General features: G+C 42.3%; 1 protein-coding gene across 1 annotated transcript in view; it reads right to left on the reverse strand.

The window, feature by feature from the left end:
- Positions 1-15,063, reverse strand: part of LOC134566061 (uncharacterized) — a 30,951-nt gene extending 15,888 nt beyond the window's left edge. Inside the window, exons 1-2 of the mRNA XM_063425771.1 lie at positions 14,935-15,063; positions 430-690 (exon numbers count right to left, since the gene is read on the reverse strand). Coding sequence (XP_063281841.1) covers positions 430-690; positions 14,935-15,022 — 349 coding nt within the window. The 5' untranslated portion in view covers positions 15,023-15,063. The remainder of the gene's footprint in view (positions 1-429; positions 691-14,934) is intronic.
- Between the last annotated feature and the right edge of the window lie 3,310 nt (positions 15,064-18,373).

An 18,373-nucleotide genomic window follows, 5' to 3' on the forward strand; every position in this document is an offset into this window, starting at 1 on the left:
CAAGACATATGGGCAGCTGTACCACCTGCATGGATTAGGGGCCTCATAGACAACTATTTCAAAAGACTGCATGCTGTCATTAATGCTAAAAGGGGCAATACACAGTATTAAGAACTAAGGGTATGCAGACTTTTGAACAGGGGTCATTTCATTTTTTTCTTTGTTCCCATGTTTTGTTTTATGATTGCGCTATTCTGTTATAGCTTACAGCTGAATATGAATATCATAAGAAATGTGTTTTGCCTGCACACTCATGTTTTCTTTAAAATGGTACATTTATTACTAATTCTCCAAGGGTATGCAAACGTTTGAGAACAACTCTAATTGGGAAATAGACAAAAGACTGCAAAATGACCTATGGTTTCCTCCACATTTCCAAATCTTACACCAGTAACAGATGACACCTTGCTTTACTGTCTCTGTGCCTACCTTTGGCCTTCCTTTCCTCGTGCACACTTTGTCCTGGAGCAGAATTAAACTGCTTAGAGTGAATATGTGACATGTTGACACACCTTCTGACAATGGTGGCAGATATTGTCCGTTTATCACTCATGAAAGATTCCAGTTGATCATGTGTGAAGTTGTCCTCATTCTTTTGTAATATACACACGAAAGAGACGTTTACCATTTTAGAAGAGTGCGATCCTTTGCTGAGAAGAGTATCTGTACAGGACAACATTACAGAGTTTTCTGGAGAGAGAAATCAGAAATCCAAATATGCTGTTATTCACTGTTCTGGAAAATGGGTCAATGAATAATATATGTCTTCTGACTGTGAGATCAAATTAGAGGCCGTGAAAGAAGTTCTCTGGAAATAATTGATAACACATCTATAAATGACTGATGTTTTGTACATTATTCACTCATTGCAAAAGATTAGAAATCACATCAATACAGAGTGCATAGCAGTATTGATTATCAATCAGAGCTGTGCTTCCAATACGTTTAAAAACAGAATGCAATGATGTGATGATTCATTCAGTTGGAAACATCTGGCTGCATGGAATTTTAGTGCGCAGGAAATATTCATTCAGGTATTAGGTACAATATCATTCTGGCTTGGTATGGCTTTAAAGGAACACTCCAAGCACTATAAGCACTACAGATTGTAAGATTGTAAAGAGGCATTATCAGATGAACACTCTCAGCCAGCTTTGCAAGCTTTGCCCAGAAGAGATAACAGAAATTCCTGCTTATGAATTTCCAGCTCTACTGTGATGGTTGTGGTATTTTCAATTGATAATAAAGACAATTTGGCTTAAAGGGTTATATTTTAACCTATAGTGGTCACTTATTAACACCCCTCCCCCCCACCCCCCCTACGTTTTTTATGCACATACTTGTAAACTGATTGTTTTTTTAAACTTAATTAGAATCTGTTTCCGAACCAGTCTCCACCTACTTCGACATCACACCACGTCACCCAGTTCCTGTCTGTTGTCCAATCAAATGCTTCTCATAAAGAAGTATTTATGGACCTTAGGTGCATATGTGTTGAGCACCATGACATGCCAATCAGTGTTAGTAGTAGACTTGACACTGCGCATGCACACAGTGTGTGCGTTCATGATTTACGAGATGAGCTAAATGAAAACCCACAAATACTTCTCTTTTCAAACCAACTTTCTTAGTTAGTAATCTTTACTATACTACAACATATTACACATGATTTTATGGTAGCACTTTAATCAGTTGGTGATTGAAATATAGATTTTATGGATATATTTGTTTTGGTTTGTTTGAAAAGAGTAGCATTTGCTGTTTTTGTTAAGTGCCCTGCCTTTAAAAACAAACAAAAAAAATTATACTTGAATTTTATGAGAGAACAAGGATGTATTTTGAGGAACTGATTAAATTTAAATTTTAAAGGTTTTGGTTATATTTTAGCACCCTTTTCACATATTTTTAGTTTGTAAAATTAACTAAATGACAGCTAACGCCTGCCCACCTCCCAGTTCTGGAGATGCCAAGGAAGAAGGAGGGCAGCATACAGGGCAGTATAGGGGAGTGAACAAGGGCACTGGAAGAAATAAAGGATAGTCCTATATAACGTAGGTAGGCGAGGGGGACTAGGAGGGCTGGCATTCCAGAAGAAGCTGACAATTTTACAATGAGCCAATGATGAACAGGAATGTGTGCGCTCGAGTCCACGCACGCACATAGTCATACAGGCTTGTCCTTGCAGGCACGCTCACAGTGCTGCCTGCACATGAAGAAGCTCATTATGTCCATCACTAGCACACAGTTCATGCTAACGATGGACATTTTATGCACAGATTCGGTCAGTTTGGATTTGATTCAATTAATGAGCAAACAACTTGACTATTTATATGGGAGGGGAAGCCCGGTCACTCCTGGCACAGTAACAACTACATAATGCTTAGTGGTTATGGTGCTTGGAGTATTTCTAAATGCTCTAATGGTCCGTGACATCCCATCCTTGTATTTTAATGAATAGCATCCCGTTAGTAATGTATGTTACCCTTAATGTTCACTCCCTACCACAATATATATTCTAAAGTGCTAAGTAGATACATAAGTGCTACATAAATAATGCATACAGACAAACAAATGATTCACTGTATGGATGACAGGAGAATTACTCATTGACTTGCACTGTATCGTAGACACCATTAACATAGCATGGCCCTGTTTCAATTGCAAGTGGAATTCCATCAACAAACATGTTGCATTTTGAAGCACTTATATAATTATGATTTGCTTGAAAGCAACAGTTGAAGTTTAGGGTGAATTCGAAAATTGTATGTTCTTACTATAAGTACCTTACTATAAGTGTTCTTACAGCTCGAAGTAAAACATTTTCTTGGATTTTAATATGATTTTGTTTGCTTTGCGCAGTTACTTTAATTAACAGATGACTGAGGAATGGTTTGTATTGGCTCTGTATATATTTGTAGCGGTTTATCATATACAATCTACGACTGTTCTCAGTTGTTTTGGTCATCCCTAGGAGTAAAGAGCCGTCTTATAAGGCATATTGCCTACCTTTGTTTATGGAAAACCCTTGCTGTGTTCCTATTTCCTGCTGATTCCCCTTTAAAAGGACTTTTTCATATTTGACCTTGATTTGGATTAACCCTTGCTACACTGGTTCTCCTTTGGACTGCCTTAGCTAGTGAAGTAACTCTGGTAAAGGACTCTATTTTCTTTAAAGACATTTATTTGCACATTGAAATAATTACTTTACTGTTCCTTTATTTTCTGCATATGAAACCTGTATTTACGTTACAAATAAAAGACCTGTTAATTTGGTGACTGTGCTCGCCTCCATCTCTGCATCCTGAGCCCATTTACCCAAACCTGTGACACCTCAATTATTTAATTTATTAAAAGTCAACATCTTTTTCTGCAGTTTTATTCTATGGGTAGAGTGCACAAACAAGAAAATTCAACAAAGTTTTATTTACATTAATAAGAGTTGGGGAGGACCATCAAGTCATCTCAAAAACATTGCGCGCATCCGACCCTACTTAACGCCAGATGCGACTAAGGTGCTGGTCCATTCCACTGTGCTTTCTCGCCTTGACTACTGTAATCTGATTCTCAGTGGTCTTATGTGTTCCCAACTTGCGCCGTTACAGTCCATAATAAATGCGGTGGCGAGGCTCATCTTCAAGCCCGCCCACACCTCCCACGCCTCAACCTTCTGTCAGTCCCTACATTGGCTTGCTGTAAGATATAGGGCTCAATTTAAAATTCTGGTTCCTGTGGAACTCACTTCCCTCCTCCGTTAGATGCTCACCCAGTCTCCACTCCTTCAAAAAATCGTTAAAAACCCACTTCTTCATAAAAGCGTATCAATTAATCTGTTAATAGCTCTGACCGATTCCTCTCTTGCAACTGTCATTAGTCTAATACTATCCTTACCTTTTGTGTCTATATACCCCACTCCCTCTAGCATGTAAGCTCATTGAGCAGGGCCCTCAACCCCTCTGTTCCTGTGTGTCCAACTTGTCTGGTTACAACTACATGTTTGTTCCTCCACCCACTGGAAAGCGCTGCGGAATTTGTTGGCGCTATAAAAATAATGACATAATAAAAATAATAATCTTACTCATTCTCAATCCTACTCACATAAAATATATTTCTAAATCTTATACTTCAGTAACCCTTAAAATAATTTCCCCTTCATGGATATCATGCTCAAAGATGGTCCTTTTTAAAATATGGTCACCACAACTTATTTATGTGACTATTCTTGGAAGATTAAAAAACAATTGGTTACTGCAGTCACTAATCTACTAGGTACCTCAGAGGTTTATCAAACTGTGCAATACAAGAGAATTTCCATTGAGCCTTGTAACGGATCATCTGGCACCCCAACTGGGTACCTCCGTTGATGGATGCTCCAAGCGCTTCTTGAGGATTCCAAGCACTCTAGCCAACACCACAACCACCGCAGGCAAAACCTCTCTTCCTTCTGAGCAAAGCAGCAACGAGCTCTTAAAAGAGCTTAGGAGTGATTATAGCAAGGGAATATGCAGAGCATAGCAATACCTTGTAACAGATTCCCCCAATAAGAGACAGGATTCCAAATTGAGGGTGAAGTAGAACTGACTGAAACATTGTTTTACTTGGGACTAGCCCATATGGGCATTACATTAACATTGCTGTGAAAACTCAATAAAAGACAACATACAGTGACTTATTATAACATAATTACATATTTATAAATGGGTGGAAAAAACATAATTAACACAAAATGTCTCTCCTGCATGCAGAATTAGCGATATGCAAATCTACCCGAATATGCAAATGACCAGTCTTGCTATTCAGGTAGTGCATATTACTGTTGCTACCAACAGAGGGCACTACACAGCTCCATAGCCAAATCCACCTAGTTGGTAGCAATCCTCAGCGGTACAGGAGAGCAGGCAATACATCCCAGGGGCCATAGTCACATGGCAGGAGGCTGGCAATCAGTCTTCTCCAATGCCCTCTTTACCTGTATTTACTTCTCAAAGTGGCATTATGTCAAGACTTGGGGAATTTCCGACTCAAGGTCTCATTTCATTTTTATCTGATGTGGCTGCTGCATTTTCTTGTTTGTTTAGTCTGACATTAGTTTGTCTGGATGACTTGTTTCCATTTTACAGACCGTAGAGAAAGATTTATATTGTGTTATTATAGCGATGTCATATGTTCTATAAAAGGATTGTTGAGTGAGCTCTTGAGAATCCATTTGAAATTCTGGGTTTTACTAGAGGAAACCAGAAAAGTTGCCCCAATTTGTATCAATCAATATAATTAATTTCCTAAATACAGCAGTATTCCATTTTACAGAGCAGGACTCAATGTTTCAAGTCCAAAACTACTACAAAGGCCAAAACATTCCTTGCTCTTGCAAGCTAGGAGTGTCCATGGCACACTCACAGAGGCGGCTCTAGACTTTAAGAGGCCTTAGGCGAAACTCAAACATGAGGCCCCACCAGGGCCGTCTTTAATATTGATTGGACCCTGGGCAAGCATTTGCTTGGGCCCCCTGGGCATGTAATCATTCCCTCCACCGCAACCCAGCAGCAAAACTAATGTAGAGAATGCCCTGGTGCCAAAAAAAATTTAGGCCTCCCCTGTAGCACAAGAGTAAAGAAAAGATAGATCCCCATCTGTCAGACAACTCCTGCGATGCTATGCCAGCTGGGGATCTACCATCCTTGCACGGTTGTATTTGTGAGCTGTGTTTGTGCAATTGAATGTAAGCATGTTTTTTTTATACAGTGTATGTGTGCATTTAGGTGTGTATTTGTATGTACTATTACATTGCAATGCAGTGGTGTACTTGTGTGTAGTGTTTGCATTTGAATGCAGGGGTGTGTGATTGTCTGTAGTGTTGGCTTTTAAATGCAGGTGTACTTTTGTGTGTAGAGTTTGTGTTTGTATATAATTTTAACGGTTTAATACTGGGATGTGTTTGTATGTAGTGTTGTTTTTTAAATGCGTTATTACATTTGTGTGTAGTATTGGTGTTTCAGCAAACTGGTGTGTCTGTATGTAATGTTTGTGTTTGCAGGGGTCTGTTTGCATGTTGTGTGATTTCTGGGATGTATGCACATACATATTAACACATATACACGTACACATTAACACGCAGATACACACAAACACAATGAGACATGCTCACACCTTGACACATGCACACACTGGCATATACACACACACAGACACTCAGATACACACCCTTTGACAAACAGATACAAGCACTTTCTCACAAACACATATACACATTGGCACATCCACACACAGAGATATATATACACACACACACACTGACACAGGTATTTACACACACACAAAGGTATACATGCAGGGGTGTATATGTGTACAGTGTTAGCAATGGAATGTTGGAGTGTATTTGTGTGCAGTGTTGGCATTAAAATGCTGGGATGCATGCATTATCACACACCGACATATACATACACACAGGTACACACTGACACACAAGTACACATACACGCAGATACACTGACACACAGACAAACACAGCCAAATACACACACTGACACAAACACAGCCAGATACACACACACAAATATGTGTGTAAATTTACATATATTAATCTCTGCCCTCTAGCAGCTCCTGGACAGCAACTCCCAACAACCTTGGCCAATATAATGTATCAACTCTGTTTTTTACATACCCTGGTCCAGAATTTGGCAAAAGTGACATTTGGAAATGGTGTACAGCCTTTGATAACACTTTATGCAATAATATTTAAAAATAAATATTTTTTTTATTTATATTTAATAGGGAACTGTCAGGTTCTTCTAGGATTTTTAACATGTAGTTATCCCTAGTGTGTTTCATTACAAACACCCACACATGGATGTTTGTAATGTCTGATGAATACAAGTGAAATCAGAAATTAGCAAAACAAACAAAAACAATATTTAGCCACCCTCCTGTCTCTTTACCTTTTGGGTTGAGAAGGATGGCTTCCCTGAGGTCCATTGGGAGCTTGCTGGCCCAGGCTGATAGGACTATGCATTCAGCTGCCCCACAATGCTTGCATCCTCTGTGTGAAGTGTGCCTACTCCCCAGCGGCACTGAGAAGGAAGTGATCTGTTCTTACTGGGTCTGACATCACTTCCTCCCAGCATGCCACGGGAAGAAAGAGACTCACAGGGCAGTGTGTAAGGGGGCTAGTTGTAAGTATGTAGTCAGCCAGGCCCATATTACAGGGGCCCGGTCCAGAGCAGTATTAAAGGGCCGTGTCTCCTGATTACCTCAGGTGCTGCAGGGGGCCCATGGGGCAGCTGCCTTAGGCCCCCAGGAGTAACAGGGCCCAGGGCAGCTGCCCCTTTTGCCCCTCCTTAAAGACGGCCCTGGGCCCCACTAACACAAAATACATGCACACTGTCACATATACACATTGATGCACAGTTTGCCTGTGTATGTGCCTGAGAGTGTGTCTGACAGAGAGTATCCATGTGTGTGTGAATGTAGGTCTCTGTGAGCATGTTTGTGTTTTTGTCTGGGACCCTATGCGTATGGGGTAGCTGCTTGAAGTGTGTTGTGTGTATGGGGGGGTCTGCCTGTACCCTTTGTGCATTGTGTTTATGGCAAAGCTATGTTTCTTGACTGTGTGTGCATGGTGAATGTCTTCAGCTGGTGACTGTGACAAGGTGAATAAAGGGGTACCAGTGGCAGGGAAAGCATGACAGGGCGAAGGGCGAAAAAGGACAGGGTGGGGGGGGGGGGTAAATGGACAGGGGGGGTTGTAAGAGAGAATGAGGGAGAGGGAGTATGACATGGTTTGATGAGGGAGTGTGACAGGGCGAGTGGAGGTAAGTGTGTCAGGGCAATTGTGGCATGGTAGGAGGGACGAGTGTGACAGGATTAAGGGGGGTTAATGTGACAGAGTGAGTGTGGCAGAGTGTGGGCAGGTGAGTTTGGAGGGGGTGAGATTAACAGAATAAGGAGTGGTTAATGTGAGTGTGGATGCATGAAGAGGCTGACAGTGTGGGGGGTGACAATGTGTGGGGAGGTGACAGTGTGTCTGGGGAGGCTGTGTGTGTGAAGGGGGTGATACTGTGTGTATGAGAGGGTGATGGTGTGAGGTAGAGGGGGGGTGGTGATAGTGTGAGGGAGGGGGAGGTGATGGTGAGAGGGAGAGAGGGTGATGGTGAGAGGGAGGGGGAAGTGATGGTGTGAGGGAGGGGGAGGTGATGGTGTGAGGGAGGGGGAGGGGATGGGGAGGGGGAGGGGATGGTGAGAGGGAGGTGGTGATGGTGAGAGGGAGGGGGAAGTGATGGTGTGAGGGAGGGGGAGGTTATGGTGAGAGGTAGGGGAGGTGATGTGAGAGGGAGGGGGAGGTGATGGTGTGAGGGAGGGAGGGGGAGGTGATGGTCAGGGCCGGCGCTTCCTATAAGGCGAACTAGGCAGCCGCCTAGGGCGCCATATAGGAGGGGGCGCCCTGTGCCCCCATCGCCGGCCCTTTAAATGTTGCAGCCGCCTGAGCGCTCTATAGAGAGCGCTCAGGCGACTGCCGCACTGCCTCACCTCACCTCCCCTTTAGCGTGGCCGAGCTCCTCTCCGGTCCGCGACCCGGCCGGACTGACAGGAAATGCACACTGAGTGTGCACTTCCTGTCAGTCCGGCCGGGTACAGGAAACACAAGCTCCTGTACCGCGGACCGGAGAGGAGCTCGGCCACGCTACAAGGGAGGTGAGGTTAGGAGGAGAACTGGGGAGGGGGAGGATAAGGAGAACTGGGGAAGGGGGGGTAAGGAGAACTGGGGGAGGTGAGGGAAGGGGGTGTAAGAAGAACTGGTGGGGGTAAGAAGAACGAGGGCAGGGGAGGGGGGGTAAGAAGAAGAGGGAGGGGGAGTAAGAAGAGGGGTGGGGGAGTAAGAAGAAGAGGGGTGGGGGGGAGTAAGAAGAAAGGGGGAGGGGGAGTAAGAAGAAGACAAGTAGAGGGGGAGTAAGAAGAAGAGGGGGGAGTAAGAAGAAGAGGGGAGGGGGGAGTAAGAAGAAAGAGGGGAGGGGGAGTAAGAAGAAGACAAGTGGAGGGGGGAGTAAGAAGAAGAGGGGTGGGGGGGAGTAAGAAGAAGAGGGGAGGGGGGAGTAAGAAGAGGGGAGGGGGGAGTAAGAAGAGGGGTGGGGGAGTAAGAAGAAGAGGGGAGGGGGGAGTAAGAAGAAAGGGGGGAGTAACAAGAAAGGGGGGGAGTAAAAAGAAAGGGGGAGGGGGAGTAAGAAGAAAAGTGGAGGGGGGAATAAGAAGAAAAGGGGAGGGGGGAGTAAGAAGAAAGAGGGGAGGAGGAGTAAGAAGAAGACAAGTGGAGGGGGAGTAAGAAGAAAAGGGGAGGGGGGAGTAAGAAGAAGGGGGGAGTAAGAAGAAAGGGGGGAGTAAGAAGAAAGTGGGAGGGGGAGTAAGAAGAAGACAAGTGTAGGGAGGGAATAAGAAGAAGAGGGGAGGGGGGAGTAAGAAGAAAGAGGGGAGGGGGAGTAAGAAGAAGACAAGTGGAGGGGGGGAGTAAGAAGAAGAGGGGAGGGAGGAGGTGAGAAGACACGGGGACAGATGAGAAGAACACAGGAGAGGGGGTGAGGAGAAGTGAAGATGAGGAGAAGGGGAGGTGAGGAAAACACAGGGAGGGTGGGTGGGTGTGAGAAGAGACCTCCAGGGGAGGTTGGGGGGAGAGGAGAGACCACTAAGGGGCAGGGGAGAGCTCTAAGGGACAGAAGGGAGAGCTCTTTCACACTACACGCACACACACAATGCATCCCTATACATACACAGAAACACACAATGCATCCCTTACACACATGCAAACACACACACACACACACACTGCTTCTCTTACATACACACAGAAAAAATGCATTTATTACACACACTCAATACACACACTTACAGACACACACCTTGCATCCCATGCATACAAACACAGATTCAAACAATGGATCCCTTACAGACAACCACAAACACACACTGCTTCCACTACACACAAACACACTGCATCACCTACACAAACTGGTATGCCTATACACTACATTCCATAAGCACACACATTAGATCCTCTACAATAACACATAACACATGCCCTACACACTACACTCCCTGTGAGTGAATTTAATGGGTGGAACATATAGGTGGACTTATGGGTGGGCCTTATGGGCATACTCACCGTCAGGCCCTGGGGCCCAGACCTTGAGCTGTGCAAGGGGCCTCAAAAAAATGGAGCTGCTTCCTGTTCTCCCAGAACATTGAATTTTGTGACCGCAGTTACAAACAGCCTCCAGAGATCCGGTTCTACACCAGACCAGTGGAGCCAGACTGCAGCTAGAGCCCATCACCATCTTCATCTGGTTGTAAGTAGGCAATCTAGTATATTATTAGTGACACTAATCTCTAATTAAGCTCACATTAAAGAGACACTATAGTCCCCAGAACCACTGCAGCTTAATGAAGTGGTTCCAGTGTCTATAGCCTGTCCCTGCAGGCTTTTTAATGTAAACACAGTGTGCAGCACTGGCGTTAGTTCATATGGCAGATCATATGGGTGGGGCATTGTGATGTCACATGGGGGGAGGGGCGACAAATTTTTCTTTTGCCTAGGGTGGCAAAAATCCTTGCACCGGCCCTGGTGATGGTGAGAGGGAGGGGGATGTGATGGTGAGAGGGAGGGGGAGGTGATGGTGTGAGGGAGGGAGGGGGAGGTGATGATGAGAGGGAGAGGTGGTGATGTGAGAGGGAGGGGGAGGTGATAGTGTGGGGGTGATGGTGAGAGGTGGTGATGGTGACAGGGAGGGGGAGGTGATAGTGTGGGGGTGATGGTGAGAGGGGGTGATGTGAGGGGGGGAGGTGATAGTGTGGAGGGTGATGGTGAGAGGGAGATGTGGTGATGTGAGAGGGAGGGGGAGGTGATAGTGTGGGGGGGGGTGATGGGGAGAGGGAGGGGGGGTGATGGTGACAGGGAGGGGGAGGTGATAATGTGGGGGTGATGTGAGAAGGAGGGGGTGATGGTGAGAGTGAGAGGGGTTGATGTGAGGAGGAGGGGGTGAGGGTGAAGGGGTGATGTGAGAGGGAGGGGTGGTGATGGTGAGGGGGGGTGATGCTAAGGGAAGAGGGTGATGCTGAGGGTGGTGAGGGGGGGTGATGCTGAGGGAGGGGGGTGATGTGAGAGGGAGGGGGTCTGATGGGGAGAGGGAGGAGACAACATACCTTAATTTATTCCCTGGTGGTCCAGTGTGGGCTGCCTGGTGGTCCAGTGGCCATTACTTCTGGTCTGCAGACCATGTATCTCGTAAGTCCATCATAGCGTTGCCGTGGTAACCCATGGCAACACTCTGATTGGCCAGTTCTCGGCGAGACACATGGTCTGCAGCTCTGCTCACTGCAGACCGGTGTCTGCGATGGCTGGCCGGACAGACAGGAGGGGCCTCGCACCCAGCAGCATATTGGGCAAGCCGCCTGGCCCCCTCCTGGTGTCGTGTCCTCAGTCACCCTCAGGTGGTTTAGGCGCCTAATTAGAGAGCCGCCTCTGCACACTCACCAAGTCAAATTTATACTCACTAGGTCCAAATTTGTACTTGCCAAAGTTCAACAGCTGTCACCAAAATCTATTGATCAGTTTAGCTAAGGTATGGGATTAGCTGTAATGTAAATACCCTATAGGTCCACAGACTAATTTTCTCTAAAAGTCAAACCTTACTTAATTTCTATCAATATAAAAGGAAATGCACAGGTGCAACATATATATTGAATTGTATATCTGATAAAATACACAAAACAATTTACACAAAAAGTAATAATGTTTTTATATTTGTTAAGAATTATATTAACAATCTTCACATCCAATTTATTTCACATATAACTGAAAATATATAGGAACTATTACTGCAACTATACCTGGTATAATAACAATATCAAGTTGTATATGATAAATGTCAAAAGTGCATAGTTACTCAATCTATAGCATATAATACCTTAAATATAAAAGGGGGGGGGAGACTTAGGAAATATTATTCTGCATCAATAGGTATTAGTGATGACAGGAGCAGAGAGTTGTTGGCTTACAATAACACATTAGGCATGCTCATTATGTCATATTTTATTGTCACGAGTCGCGCGCGCATTCAATCAGTCCATAGGAAAGCATTTCTCAATTTCTCACATAGCTTAGCAAATATAAAGGGGATTTAGTTGCACCTTATGGGTGTGTGTGTGTCTGTCTGTCTGTTTGTATGTATGTATGTGTCTTTGTATGTATATGTATATGTGTCTTGTGTGTGTGTGTGTGTCTGTCTGTCTGTCTGTCTGTTTGTATTTATGTATGTGTCTTTGTATGTATATGTATATGTGTCTTGTGTGTGTGTGTGTGTGTGTGTCTGTCTGCCTGTCGCACACGCACTATTTCCTCAATCTGTATTTTGCAATTCCAGAGCATATTGCAATGTCACCGATTGCCTAACGGTAAAGGGAAGACAGTTTACAGGCAAATAGTGCTAAGTGAATCCACTTAGACACAAAAATAATCATTCACCCTATTGGGCAAGGCTGGTTGAAGGAAGAAATTAACCCCTAACAGAGCCTTTATTGTTCAAGGCTTTCCCCTGTCTTCTACCACACACAATTTCACAAAACTATGACACAAAATCAATGGACACTCCAAGTGCCATAACCAATACAGTTTATTGTAGTGCGTATGGTGTAAGGGTTGTATGGGTCTCTTATAGTTTTTGTCTATAAGCCTTTGTCAATTCAGTCACAATGTTGGCTGGGATTTATACAATATACAGATTAAGGAACAGCGTACACAGAAGACTACTTAATCTGAGGAAACAAATATGGGGATTCAGTTCCACCATATGGCCATATTGTGCTAAGCCCACCACTACTCCACAGTACCCCAATATCGGTGGGTCCTACACTAATCCCAACGTATTTGTTTGCTGAGATAGATGACTTTAAGTATCCTTATAAAATGTAAAACTGTATTTTTATGTGTTCTTTAATTTATATATTGTATAAATGTTGGTCTCTATGGCAGTACAATTGCGAGAAAAGCATGTTCAGGGTGTGCCCCCAATTCTTTTTTTTTTTTCTTTACAATGTTGGCTAAGTTTATTTCTTTATCTGTACAGATATTTTCAACTCAGACTTTTCAAGGCTGGTACCTACAATTTTTGTTGAACTGCTTAAAAATGGTATGACAAATCAGATCTGCACCTTAGCCTCTTGGCACCATATCTAGTGGTATGAACTGTAGTTAGTGGATATGATGCCTGGAATTTCACTTCAAACATACCCCCAACAGAAATGTGTCACTGCACCTCCCAAAAGGAACGCACCACACGGTAAATGGATGGGTCCGCCCAATGAATAACCAAGTGTGAACGGAAGTCACATGGCGAAACAGGGATTCCTTTAAAAAAAGTTGTTTGGACATAGATGTGTAAAGCACAGTTCATTAGGATGAGCAAATTGTAAAGCTCCAAACTCTCCATGGCTTTCTGATACAAAATCTAAAGGAGAGTGAGCAACCTAGAGACAAACTCTTTCAAAGACTGCTGGCACGCTGACCCCTGGCAAGAGTCTCATCAGGGGGACCAAGGGATACTTAGCACTCTATTCTGACTACGGTTGAGGTCTTGGGGCAGGTGATTATTAGGGGACAGGAGGGGCAGAGGATGGAAAACTTAAGGGACCCTTGAGAGAAGAACGGTGAACTATGGGGATATATTGTTTTGTGGCTGCTTTCACGATCTACGCATTGTGAATAATCTCACCTTTATTAAGACCTTCAGTCTATGGTCCAGGCTCATGAGGGTAGACTCCCTGATACAGGAAGGGAATTAGAGATGGGGAGTAGGACCATTGAAGGACAACCCTATTCTATGGGGATGGGGTCAACAGGAGGATGGGGAGGGTGACTGAATATGACACTAACTGTGAAAATGACGCAGGAGGTGAAAATCAGGAACAAAGTTTGTTAATTGCTAGACATTGCTCATATTATTTTACATAGTATGGTTCTATACGTATTGGTGACAATAAAGTAACCTTTCGACTATTAAAGAAACATAGAATGGACTCACATAGTCCATTGAGATTCATTGAATTATTCACTAAAGAGAAAATTCAAGGTGAATTGAAATTGAATGTGAAAATAGCAACATTTTCTAAGTCTATACTTTCTGTTTGGCTGATCTGGCTTTAAATTCTCACTTTAGTAAATAGCGTCACCATTAATGAATATGCCTGGGCAGCAGGAGATATATTAGATTCTGGAGGAACATGGCATGGATTTACCCTGCTCCACCATTCATGAAAAGTGTCATCCAATGGAAGAACACCGATAGTTTTCCCTAAGGCAGGGCCGACCCTTATCATTTAGCCATTGGGAAGATAATTGTGCGAAGTCCCTCTTGACCACTCACATATGTACAAACATACATTTAGTGTTTTATAATTTAGTGCATAAGAACTCATACATTTCTCTACACAAATCCCCACACCCAGAATTTTAGGATTAAACTGTTTTAATTTCCCATGACTATTATGCAACACTTTCTCTAGAAATGTATTTAATAAAAACAGAATAAAATGTATTGTAGGGTTTCATATGTTGTATGTAAACAATGAACTGCAGTGAATTGAAAACAGCATTTACATTATGGGAATAAATTGGCTAGATTGCTAAAATAACTAAATAAATTCCAGCTTAGCTATTTTGGTCTGATTTTTTGCAAATAACTGTTTCATTTTATTAACCACGGTTTAGTAAATGGAAACCCACAGAATATATAACATATATAACATAGCTGTGTCTCATTAATGTCTCATGTAGCCAAGACAATCTATCTGACAACTTAAAAGAAGTTGCACAACGTGGTATACAGAGAAACCTCTAAACAGAAAGGGTTCTGAAAAATGAATAATGCTGACAGATAAAATGAAATTTAAAAAACTTACCTTTCACAGTCTTGATCATTTCAGGAATGCAAATAATAAGGACAATAATTATCCCAACGCATAGTTTTATTACATCAGATTTTGACATTTTACACACGTGTCACTAGGTGACTGCATGTTCACGCCATGTCTGTCTTACTTTTCCTGTGTTCTGAGCATTTTTGTGTGTAGTCATTTCCTCCGTTAGCTACAGTTCTTGTTTTCTGTTGCTCTGTGACACATTGTGCTTGAGACATGATTTGTGCTGCAAGAACAGTTACTGTATTATCACCTGATGCTAAAGTGTACATTACACAATCAGTTAATAAATCATGTCGTGTCGCTAGGCTTATAGTGCGCTATTGGTACTGCGCCAAAGTGTATCCACTAAAATTTGTAAAAAAAACAAAAAACTTTATCCCTATTTCCTAACTTTAACTTGCACTCTGTTCCCTATCCTAAGTACTGATACTATTCTGTAACCACTCTCCCTATTCTCTAGTCACCAATTCTTTGCTTAACCATTCACCCTATTCTCTAAGCACTCACCTCATAGACTCAAAGGAATCCATGTTTAAAATGGAATGAGGCAAAAATGGGATTCTTTGTTAAATTTGCCTATGCCCACCCAGAATCCTTTGCGGTAGTAACATCACGGCAAATGTGTGATTTCTGTGGGATTGACTGGTGTGCAGATTTTTGTTTAAAATTTTTATTAACTATATATATATTATTATTTCTGTAGCAGAAGTCATAATATATACGATATTATGAATCTACAGTAAAGAAATATTTTTATAAAAAGTATTGTTAATACAGAAGTCATTATGTCTAAGTTGTACTTATCAGCCTATTTAATAATTAATAGTGAATTATATGTGTGTCAATGTAATTGTTAGTGGTTGGAAGGTATTGTCCACGATTCAGGTGTAGGATTGTATATTGTTTTGATGGTATTATATAAAACAATGGATCATAATAAAAGTTGGCTTCAACCACATTGACCACTTCTGCTTTTAGAAGTGGTCATGGAGGTAGGAGTCTGGTTTTGCAGCGTGCCTGCTTGAAAATTAAAAGAATGGAATTATGCTGTAGGTATTACGTCCGTATACAATTAATACAGCTGCCTGCCTATATAACCAGATATCTGTACTATACAAAATGTTGCTATTTTACTCAGCACACAAGCCATTCAGTGTACCAGAGACTTCTCCTACTTACTAATAACCATAAGCAGGGTATTTGACTAATGTTATCCATCTATTTTGTCACACCTAATCTATTTGACAAAATCAGATCTCTTTAAAGTCCTGTCCAGCTGTCCCAATTTTTGGACTATGTGTACTGCTTCAAGGGACAGCAGAGAGCAGATTCCCAGAAACCACAGTGTGAATATATATCATAATATACACTTGTGCTGTGAAAACTATACTCTGAGATTGGCAGGCTAACTTGGTTGCCAGTCAGATTGGCATGCAAACATAGCAGATTGACATGTCCCTTTTAAGCCGGTACCTGTCCATTTATTGCACAGGTGAGTTTCTAAAGTTTTACCAATCCTTGAGCAGTTTCTAATATAGATCTCAATTGGTTTAGTGTGTAGAATGCCCTGCCTGTCTCAATGACACAATCCTTAGTCACTAAACCAAAATTCATTAGGTGTTCCTGTTCTGCAGTGTTCTGGTATAATAATTGTAGATTATGCTAGCGTTAGTGTACCTATAATCTTAATTTTTTGTAAAAAAAATTTTAATTCTTTATTTTTCAGTGCCGGTTCAATGATACAGACTTTGTTTGAGTATGCCACAACAGCAATTGCATAAAATATATCAGTGATCGACATGAGTAACACACGAGGCGGGAGGGGCGATGACGTGACGACGCACGCCGGTCACGTCCCGCGGAAGGTGAGGGGAAAAGCCGCGAAAAAGATAAGGAAGCCGCGAGGTACCTGAGGCTGAGGGTCTATGGCGGCAGTTGGCGGTAGCTGGCGACGGATGAGTGGACACGCGGCTGACAGTGTCCAGATAGCACAGGAGAGTCTCCGGTGGCATAGAGATCCAGGACAGTGAAGACTGAAGTTAGTGTCAATGCAGTAAAGGGGAACGAACGTGCAGATACACGTGGTGGACGGACAGACGAGCAATTCGGAACATCCAGTACGGCAGCAAGCCTAAAAAATGGCATAAATAACAGGCAGAAGACAATCTAACTGCAAGTATATAAAAAGCATATAAACAAGCTGAATAATGTCTGCATAATCAACAGAAAACTATTTTATCCCTTTCACGGGCATATTGAACGTAAACTTGGTAAATACTGGATTTATACAGATATATAGACTTACTGAAAATTCCACCAATAGGAGTGTGCAAAGGTTGTGCAAAGGTTCCAAATTAATTTCAGTTGATATATACTGATATATAGACCTAAGGAAAAGTCCATTAATAGGAGCGTGGAAAAGGCTCCAAATTAATCCTGGGTGTGAGACTCGTTCCCACTGGAGATATGTGTCTAACCTATTATTATTATTGAAAACTCCGTTAACAGGAGCGTGCAAAGGTTCCAAACGAATTTTGGCTGAGAGAGTTATCTCTTCTGGATAAGCGTGCTTAACTTAATTGTTATCCATAAAATAGCTGAAACGGAAAAAAAAAAAAATGGAATAACACAGAATATATGGAATAGTATGGAATATCGTTAAGTCCCATGTACACGTTCAAAATAGACATTCAAGAGGGAAAATTACTATTTTGTAAATGGCCTGGAGCTATCTGGAGAGCTGTGGGTTAATTGGATAAAATTATATATATATATATTTTTTTTTTTCTAAATGCTCTAAAAGCTCTAAAGTTCACTTGTTGAATGTTAAGATGTTAAGAACGAATGTTAAGATAACTGGAGCTTAAGAATAAAACGCCAGAGAACAATTGAAAGCCGTGGAACGCCGTGAGACCCTAGTCCTTGAACTCAAGATACCGGACACAGTCAAGCGAAAGAAAGACGGAACAATCAAATAAAAAACTTTTTTTTTTTTTTTGATATATACTTTTTGATACATACTATCCTGCTCTTATTAACTCCATACAAGAAAGTGCAATAATGGCAAACAAAAAAAGTGAACTTAAGCTGGGAAACAAAAGAGAAAAAAAACTCGACCAAAGAAATGAAAAAAGACTTTCAAACTATTTCTCACCCCAAGATAAGGAGAAGGCAGAAAGAAGAAATAGTATAAATGGAGCAGCCCAACCCATAATGCAATCTATAATACAAACAAACCCCGAGCATGAAATATCGGACTCTCTAAGTAAAGACGCTGGCCTGATTGGAAAAGATCTCTTGAATGAATGCTTACAAGCGCAACTAGAAAATATAAAGAAAGAGATACACCTAATGATGGGGGATTTTAAAACAGAGACAGACAAAATAATGGGCAGAATAAATCTAATGGAAGACAAAA

Source organism: Pelobates fuscus, chromosome 6 (assembly GCF_036172605.1).
Source record: "Pelobates fuscus isolate aPelFus1 chromosome 6, aPelFus1.pri, whole genome shotgun sequence".
In the NCBI taxonomy this organism is placed as follows: domain Eukaryota; kingdom Metazoa; phylum Chordata; class Amphibia; order Anura; family Pelobatidae; genus Pelobates; species Pelobates fuscus.